Source organism: Ruditapes philippinarum, unplaced genomic scaffold (assembly GCF_026571515.1).
Source record: "Ruditapes philippinarum isolate M1 unplaced genomic scaffold, ASM2657151v2 ctg1244_1_1_1_1, whole genome shotgun sequence".
Lineage (NCBI taxonomy): Eukaryota > Metazoa > Mollusca > Bivalvia > Venerida > Veneridae > Ruditapes > Ruditapes philippinarum.
In genome coordinates, this window is record NW_026862258.1 from 268,005 (window position 1) to 277,743 (window position 9,739).

Consider the following 9,739-nt stretch of genomic DNA (forward strand, 5'->3'; position numbering starts at 1 on the left):
TTTAATGGAATTTCGAAACTAGAAAATTGAAGGGTAAACAATATTGAAATGAGCTTTATTTCCTTATATGAATGAATCATGAATCTGCATGTGGTGATAAATTGGTTTATTGCCCTTGACAAAAAAGTTATGGCATTGCTTTTATTCCATTCCGGAATTTGTTATTTACTTTTAAAATACCAAACTATGACATTGTTTTAAAATTTACGTTAACATTAATTAAAGCGTTTGATATCAACGAATAAAGATTTTGTTTTCAAAATAAAAGTTTTCAAGAACCATCTATCTCGGTTCAAAGTTTCATCTCCTGGGACAGTTAATCATATTTTGAAACAAGTTCTGAAATTCGCGTTGGGGTCTTGACCTTGAACCAGGGTAAACTATAGAGAAAACGATTCCGGCTGGGTGTCATAAGGCCTCAAACTTGACGATAAATCTCTAGTGTATGTAAATAATTCTTGCACGAGACGGTATTGCCTCAAACTTGACGACGATAAATCTCTAATGTATGTAAATAATTCTTGCACGAGACGGTATTGCCTCAAACTTGACGATAAATCTGTAGTGTATGTAAATAATTTTTGCACGAGACGGTATTGCCTCAAACTTGACGATAAATCTCTAGTGTATGTAAATAATTCTTGCACGAGACGGTATTGCCTCAAACGGAGCACACGGCGAGGAATTATATGCGTTTTACAAATAATAAGACGAATTACACAGAAATAATGTACGAACATGCGCATACGACAGTCCACGACGATTAAGACCCCTTTTTTATATCTGACATACAAAATATTCGTGTTTTTTAATAATGTGTGCTCGCCAAAGAACACATTTTTCACGTGTTATAGATATTTCATAAAAGACCTGTTATTACACGTTGAAAAAAACAACAACAACCTGTTTTAAGCGGCCATGCTCTGGAGTAAAAACCACCCACTATTTCATGATTTAAATGCGATTTTTCAACAATGAAGCCAATAATGATTTGACTATAAAATGTATTACAAAATATTTTGCAGTTCAAGATTCAGTTTATTAGAAACATACATGTATTTAAAAATTTGAGGACATTGAACATTTGTTAAGTGTATGTACCATAACGTAATGAGGATAAAATGATAATTAGAGACATTGCCAGACTCCGAAAAAGAAATACATTAAGTTTTTTTTTTGTAAATACCATACCATTTACTTGTAGAGTCTACGCTTAACATTGTCAGTTAATCTATAAATTATCATATTCGCTAAAATTATTCATTTTATGGCGCATCCCGAGCATGAATTGAATGTGTTTACAAGCGGGTACATCAAAGAACAATTATCGAATCTAATAGCCGGGCTCAAAGTGCTATTGTTACACTGTGCGGTTGGTTGTCATACATTGATAGTGGTTGGAACATTAATTTAAAATGTGCTTTAGGTAAGAATTTCTATTTCATCATTTAAATTTTTTGTCAATAAAGAATTTCAACATTTTAAGAGAAGAATCATTTACTGTATTCCATTTTAGTAAAAATAAAAAAATAGTGAGTATTTAATTACGACAAAAAAACTGTAATACGTATATCGCAATTACAAGATAAGTTTCTTATGATTACGATTCAGTATTTACGATTTAATTTGATTTTGTACGCAAAACTTGGCACGCAGAAATTTGCTAAGTGTACAAAAAGTCAAAATTCATTCAAACTCCCTACCAGATTTACCGGATTGGAAAGTGAACAATTATGATCAAGAAGACATGTATAAGTCTTAAGTGAATACTTTCAGTAGTTTTGAAGACTGATCTTGCACCAGGCATTTACAAAGTTATCAAAGAGCCATTCATCCAGTTATGATCCAAAAAAAGGCAAATATCTTAAGTTATTTATATGAACTTGTTACAGGAAGTTTGATTTTATCAATGAAAATTAGTGGGGGAAAAACCCACACACTACGCCATTAAAACAGCCCAATGTAACTTTACAACTGTCCAATGGTTTCAAATGTGTCACGTGCATGCTTTGCTCACTGAATGTTCATCTGCACTTTGAAGTCAACATGAAATAACTGGAAAAACTGATGCCGTCTCTTACGGCCAATTCAAGATCATTTGAGCCGCGTCACGACAAAACCAACATAATGGGTTTGCGACCAGCATGGATCCAGACCAGCCTGCGCATCCGCGCAGTCTGATCAGGATCCATGCTGTTCGCTGTCAGTTTCTTTACTTGTTATAGGGTCTGTAAGCGAACAGCATGGATCCTGATCAGACTGCACGGATGCGCAGGCTGGTCTGGATCCATGCTGGTCGCAAACCCATTATGTTGGTTTTGTCGTGACGTGGCTCATTTGTGTTTCATTAGGACACTATTTTGGTATTTTAGAAAACGTAACCTGCTCACTTTGAAACCAGCAAGAAATAGGTGATGAATATCACTATGCTTTTAAATGAAGTTATTTTACTCATGGACTCATGGAACACAAGTATATCAGTTATTACTATTCAAGGTTTCCTAGTATTTTAAATTTTCAGGCTTTAATGTGTTGTTATAGCAGAAATACTTTATTTAATCTAGCAATGTTTGTTAAAACAATTATGCTGAAATTTCACTTACTTATCTTCCTTATTCTATGCCATATTTGTATTATCATTTGTTGTATTGTTTGTTTGTTCACTCTTATGCCCTTAATGACCATGAGATTTTGTTAATAAATAAAATCATTCCTTTTTAGTAAATTCTTATAAACAATCTACAGACATAACAATCAGTCGAGGCATAATACATGATTAAATTTTGAAATTACAGAAGTGCATACATCCAAGTAAGATGTCAGCGTATCTTCTCTTTGTCGTGATAAGTTTAACATGTTTTCGCGAGTCTGAGTCATCGGCAGAATATAAGATAACAGATTGGCGTCGTTGTCCGGATTCAAAGACACGGTATTTAGCAATACCACAAATATCTATTGAGCAGTGTGTACATGAATGTAAAGTTAGACCAGTTTGCAAGGCCATCAGTTATCAACGCCTTTTACGATTATGTGAAATATATTCGACAGAAGTTGACCTAGGTTTGAAACCATCCGCAGGTAGAACTCCATGTGTGTTTATCGCAAGAAAAGACATTAAACAGGTATTTTAGATATAGTATTTTCTATATTATTGTTATTTATCGTATAATCAAGCGGACTATGAAATAGTCCGGATTTGCACTGACTCTTCAATGGCATATATAATGGCATTGTGTATTTGTGTTAAATCAACCATTGACGGCTTTAATTGTAGAAGACAAGGGACCAATTCTTCATGTTACATAAACTAATTTTTTGTAATTTTGTAAAGATCAGAAAGGTTGTTAACATGGTCTCTGTGATCTAGATCTGTACTCTTTGTAATGCGTTAATGACTGTAAGCGCAATTTTCTTTCCTAAATACGTGTAAAAGGTCTTCTTCGTCTATAATTAAAACACATTTAATAAGAAAAATACCTTTTTTGGCAAAGGTAAGTGTGACCTTGAAAAGAGATTAACTAACCTCAGAATCAGTAGGGGTCATCAAACCTCGTTGGGAAATCTTATTAACGTTCGGACACTCTTTTAGTGGTAAGGCCACGATGACAATGACACTTGACCGCCTGACCTCAATTAATACACAGTAATGACAAGACTGAAGACCAAATCTAAGGGCTGTAGGCTTACGCAGTCTCTGGTTATTGATCAGACACGCTTTAAGTAATCAAAGTCTCGATGACCTTAAACTTTGACTAATTGACCTCAAAATCAAAATGTGTCATCTTCAAATAATGCTACGCCATGTCGTAAACAGTAGGTCAAAGCGTTTTCCAGTGATTGCTAGGACATACCTTTAATGGCCAAGTCAACGATGACATTGACCTTAAACTTTAAAACCAGTAGGGGTCATATACGAGTCATAAACATACTGCACACCAAAGACATATGCCACGGTCACCTTGACCTTTTAACAGCTGACCTTGTAAGGATTCTTTTACAAGCCATGATCGTACAGCATTCACAGACTGCATCCAGTTAGTTATTTAAGGCCACGGTGACCTTGATTTCTGACCGACTGACCACACAATCATTTAGGGTTATGTACTAGACAGTCACGACCAGTCTTCACAACAAATCTTAGGACAGACTCTGTGCAAAGCAGATTACCCACGCTTCTATGGAAGGGGAATAAATATGAATAAAAGACAATATATAATGCAGCGTGACAACGACGTTAAAACTTATTTCAAAGGAAAACTGTGGCAGACATTAGGCAAACACACATTTAACAATGTAATTTTATCGGTCTACCTGGATCAGTGTAAAAACGTTGATGTACAGTTATTAGAAATTAATTAATTCATGTGGATTTTCAATTCATTCATAAATATGCAATAATGAAAACATTTCCTGCTTATTGTTCTAAGTTGTAACTTCCCGCAACAGACGAGGGGTAACAATTGTTCTTTTCAATGACATAACATTTGATATTTTTGTATTTCCATCATGTAAGGATTGACATCAAATGTGTTTGGGTTTCTTTCTGAATTGAATGATAGTTATGTTCCATGACAAAACAGGTTACAACCCCAAACGAGTCTATGGGAAAATATTATGGTTTAAGCAATCTTTAGATATTGATCGGACGAGCACATGATAAAGCGTCACCTTTAAATGGATGGGCATCTACTTGTTATGATATACTACACAAACTCTTAAGGCTACACGACAAAGCGTTCTTTAGTCATAGAAGAAGGAATAAAGTGATGGTCAGGCCTCAAACGTAATCTCAATCAATCCCTTCATCAAATATGATGGCTTGTAATTAGTAGGACTTCAAGGACACGTGTGGCCTTGACTTTTGACCATCAGGCTTGAAAATTAATATGCGCTTCTAGCATTTATCAACATATCAACATATTGGTCGGACCAAAAGTGTTCTTTGACTTCCATACAAAATACTAAACCGCTTCTTTTTTTACAATGGTGAAAATGCAAAAGAAGCAAAACATGGCAATGTGTACCAGTTTAGAAACTGTGACAGTGTACTGATAAGAAAACGCTTTTGAAAGAAATAATGACAAAGCATTCTGGGGTTGTAATGGGCCTAACAGGATGTGTTGACTTTTAGCCCTTTAAAGAATTTTCTCCTTTTAAATAACATAGGGCTTAACCTGCTACTGCACTAAGTTGACGATATGTCAGTAGCATTAATTAAGAATTTAAGAGCATGTTTGAAACAAATTTTCGTTTGTTTGTTTGTACTGATGTTGTTGAATTTTATTTTATTTTAAGGACACTATCACCTGCAACTGTACAGATGGACAAGTCTGTAACACTTCGAGTGGTTCATGTAGCATAAAAGGTGATGTATATATTCACTGTAATTTGTTTTGCAATGAAAAAGTTATCATTTTAATGTCTTTGTCGTTTTCGCTATGCTTTTCTCTATTTAACTGTCTACAATAACGCTCCGTTAGTGCTTTACCATTGTGTACTCTCCTGTTTTTGTTTGGTGCCGTGCTAGGCCTTTTGCAGGTGATCCCGTGTTGCTCGTTTTTAATGTGGTATGTGTTCATTTAATGCCCATTTCTTTTGTATACAATTGTATTTGTTTTCACATTTTTCGGACATCGCATTACATCGACCATTCCCAGAATTGCAGCTTATATTTATCACAATGTGATTAACTCTTCACATCAAACCGAGATATTTGGGTGTCAAATGCAGACACTACTAGTTAGTCGGCCTGATGGAAAGTTCTGCCCATATATGCAAAAATACATGACATGGTAACACAAATCTGCTGGAAAGTGTGTTTATGATCTTTGTGTGTGACTTTAAAGAGAAACAAGCGTAAAATATGAACAAAAGATAATATCAATGTGCAAAGACATATGCGGCCGCTGCAATAGAAACTTTTGTAACTAAATGTTTCAACTAAATCAATAATCCATTCATTTATTAACTGCCATAAAGAACTCGGAAGAGTTTATATGCAATTTTATGTGTACATTTTTGCATTTGAATTCCCCTCTTTGCCTGTAGACAACTCTTTCTAATTTGTGTTTTATCTGGGGGGAAAAGGCGCTCTTTCATACAAAACGATATTTAGCATCGTTGACAAAATACTAATACATAATAATGTTAATGAATATGAAAAAAAAAAATTATGCAGAAAATTAGACTACGTATAGATCAACCTGGTTGTTTGTCGGTAAAGAGAATAAAATTTGATAAACAAGAGGGACAGGCGGCGTTCAATGAACGCAACCCCTACACAACCCAGCAACAAAAACCAGTGGCAAGGAGCTCAGGAGGACCCAACACAAAAACAGGACAGGGTTCCAGGCAAAGCACAGACAGCTTATCACTAAAATGATACATAAGAAGAAATAATAAGGTTGCTCAGGTCTTCTTTCTCCTATAAAGTGAATTGAACTTTTAGAAATGTCTTACGAATAATTCTTTGCCTGCTATATTTACATAATAGATTTCTCCGAATAGTACGGTCAAATTTTAAAAAATGTCAATATCTAAATATAGAATACGAATACTATATACTGACGACAATGGCTAGTCAGTTTTGGTTTTCCAACAGATGAAGTATTACCCGTAATACGGATATCATTCATTATCATTATTTACAGAATGTAGCCCCTATGATAATGGCGGTGGTAGTGTAACCGTTCACGGCAATAGAAACGAGGTCAAGTCGAAGATAAAATTGTCGTGTCAATCAAATGGTGGAAATTTAAAACAGACCTCCATCTGTAACTCTTATGGAAATTGGAGTCAACGACTGGAATGTCCACATCAAGGTGTGTTGTTTTCTATTTCTTGTACCATTAAGTCAATGTTATATTCATATTGTTACATCTGGATATCCGGTAAAATATCCGGTAATATGGATGCATGTTTGCCATCAACACCCTGTAGCACCGTCTTGGCAGGGCATAGTTAATGGAATAGAAACATCCACTGATATGTTTATTATGGTATTGTCCACGTGATCTTGTAGCCCGTGAACCTACCGCCATTATATGATTCTCTGGAATGGTGAACAACAACATATTACATTGATTTAGGAAAGTAGAACTAAAAGTAACTTCCATAAAGAGATAATACAATACTTTTGTAGTTTGTATGATTATATATTTTTGTTTATGTACAGTGATAATACAGCTTCCTTTTTAAATTTGATTCTGAAGACCGGTGCTTTATAGTGAAATTTTTTCTCCGTACTAGAATGTCCGGACGGAGACGAATGGCTTCAACAAGACATAATGCCCAATTTTGAACTGCAGTTTAACATGCAAAAAATGACTCATCCAAAGGCAAAACAAAGTTGTGAAAATTCAGGCAACCGGCTTGTCCGGATAGACAGTATAGTAAAGCGTGAATACATCAAAGGGATAGGTACATTATGTGAAGGTATCCCTTTAATATGTTTACTGCCTTTTATATATTAGTTATATAAGTAAACAAAAAAGCACTGAAGTTTGTTTTCTCTAAAACAGCAATCACATATATGTACTTTATATAAAAATGTTTTAGAATAGAAGTACATGTATAATCACCATTAACCCGCTAGACTTGCCCAGCTTGTATTTATGGAACTGTCTGTCATCAATTTTGATGATATCAAGATGAAAAAAATGAAGCTGGTCAGTCAATACTGTTGAGCCTTGTCAGTCTGCACGAATTAATCTGACTCAGTACTGGTGGCAAAAGTTTCCATAGGTTAAGGGCTAATGCGTTTATGTTCGTACAAGGCGTTCTAGCCTTTTTGAATACTCTTCAAAGTTGAGATAGTGCATTAGGGGTGTACTAGCTTAAAAGCCCATTACTCTCTAGAAATGCTATTTCTTATTTGCTATTTATTTCTCAAAAGTTTTTATTTTATTTTTGGCTGTAGTTGTCTAAAAGTTATTGTTCATATACTTGTGCCATCTTTTCCGTCACATATGTAGTTTTGTTTTTGTAAAAGATTTGGCACAAACTGTTAAAAACAACTTTAAATGAGTATAGTTTGTTTTAAAACAACGACAACAATAACAACAGCAACAAAAGAAAACCACACAAGAAAAAGCAAGCTACAATTATATTTTTATTTTTATCCACATTGTAGGACTTAATACAGATTTCTGGACTGACGGATCAAACTTTTTGGGTGATGCAGCAATGCGATTCTCAGATAAAAATGCAATGCCATTAGGTGGCACGTTCTGGGAGAAAGGCCGGCCAGATAATTCTGACACAAGAGACAGGTGCGCTAGGTCGCAGCCAAATATCGGTTACCGTTGGCGAGATGCTTACTGCGAGGAACCTTTTCCATTTATTTGTGAAAAACCATAAACAGTACCTATATTATTGACTTGTACCTATTCAAATTTGGAAACGTCCGTGGATAATTTTGGTAATGTTGATACCAAAATGCTTGAGTCTAGCAACAAACTGTACAAAAGTCTAAACATAGTGCATTTCGTGCAATTAGCGGCAAGTTATTATTGTGAGTTATAAATTGTAAATAATTTTGTATCCACATTCCCTTCTACCCAACTTCCTTTGGAAAGCTCTTAAAGGCGATATAACTTTGAGGTATCTTGGTTTTTTTGTGTGACTATTAAAATATTTCTCTCAACGTTTTTGCCTGTCAATCCTGCACCAATTTGGTAACTTTGTTTAGTTTCATAATATTTTATTGCATATATAACTATGTTGATTTACGTCAATTCTTTTACATCAACATAATTACACAATATACAAAAGGGTTTGACCAAAAGCTTTTGCAACATTATTGAGGGCCTTCCTATTTCTCCTGTTTATGCGGGTGTCCATTCCTAGGCATATGCTATGAAAAAAGACATTGCCATGAATGTGTTCCATTTCAAAGACCAGAGCATAGTCTCAGTTATTACCAAAGTGTATCTCAACGTGTAGCACCTTTGTTAAAGAAAAACAGTCATTGTAAAACAACAAATATAGAAGAAGCACATATCTAGTTTTATGTGAATATAAACATATACATGTACTAATTTTATGAAGACTTAAACATGTTATATGAACAAGCAAACAACTTTCCGCATTATTCAATACCCGTATAACAAGAATTACAGGATAGAAGATGTCCTATCTTGTAAATCTAGTATTAAAGAAGTCAAGAAATAGTAGCCTTCACGCGTTACGATTGTACTTTTAACTGGCGTTGTATTTCAAAATCCTACCGTCCGTATAGGCCTTTACCATGTAAGTATCAGATATAGAAATCACATACCATTATATAGTTCTAGATAAAGTCTGTCAGTTGACTTTAATTTTAAATCATTAATGAATAACATACATATTCATTAACTACATGAATAAATAATTGATGACTCTACTGAACTAATTGCTTCAGTCAGTTTTTTATTGGCTTACACGTGTTTGATATAAAACCACTTGAAATATGTATACACTTCAATCATAAACTTGTACGTTAAACACTTTCGGAAAGTGCGGAGTTGAATAATTCAGATACTTTCATCAAATTACATTTAAATTAGTTCATTTTTGTTATTTAAGTTGAGTAATTTAACAATTAACTTACATGTAAAAATCATTTTGCTGAGTTTCTATCATCAGATATTAATAAAAAATGGATCGGGTCCTTAGTCGTCAATTTTTGTCTAAGTGTTGAGAACTTGCACGCTTCTTAATAAAACATATGAAAAGCTGATGTTATTTATTCATTGAAACT

At 34.3% G+C, this 9,739-nt stretch overlaps 1 protein-coding gene across 1 annotated transcript; it reads left to right on the forward strand.

Moving 5' to 3' along the window:
• The first annotated feature begins 1,276 nt into the window (after positions 1-1,276).
• On the forward strand, positions 1,277-9,739 carry LOC132718460 (uncharacterized). The gene is made up of 6 exons (XM_060702158.1): positions 1,277-1,426; positions 2,796-3,122; positions 5,296-5,365; positions 6,651-6,821; positions 7,249-7,434; positions 8,132-9,739. The coding sequence occupies exons 2-6, from the start codon at positions 2,817-2,819 to the stop codon at positions 8,356-8,358; spliced, it is 960 nt and encodes a 319-aa protein (XP_060558141.1). The 5' UTR covers positions 1,277-1,426; positions 2,796-2,816; the 3' UTR covers positions 8,359-9,739.

What these genes read in the sequence shown, in the direction of transcription:
- LOC132718460 (XM_060702158.1), top strand. Translation starts at nt 2,817, where the DNA reads ATGTCAGCGTATCTTCTCTTTGTCGTGATAAGTTTAACATGTTTTCGC. An exon ending in CAAGAAAAGACATTAAACAG is followed by an intron (nt 3,123 to 5,295) that starts GTATTTTAGATA and finishes TTTTATTTTAAG; the next exon opens with GACACTATCACCTGCAACTG. An exon ending in ACTGGAATGTCCACATCAAG is followed by an intron (nt 6,822 to 7,248) that starts GTGTGTTGTTTT and finishes TCTCCGTACTAG; the next exon opens with AATGTCCGGACGGAGACGAA.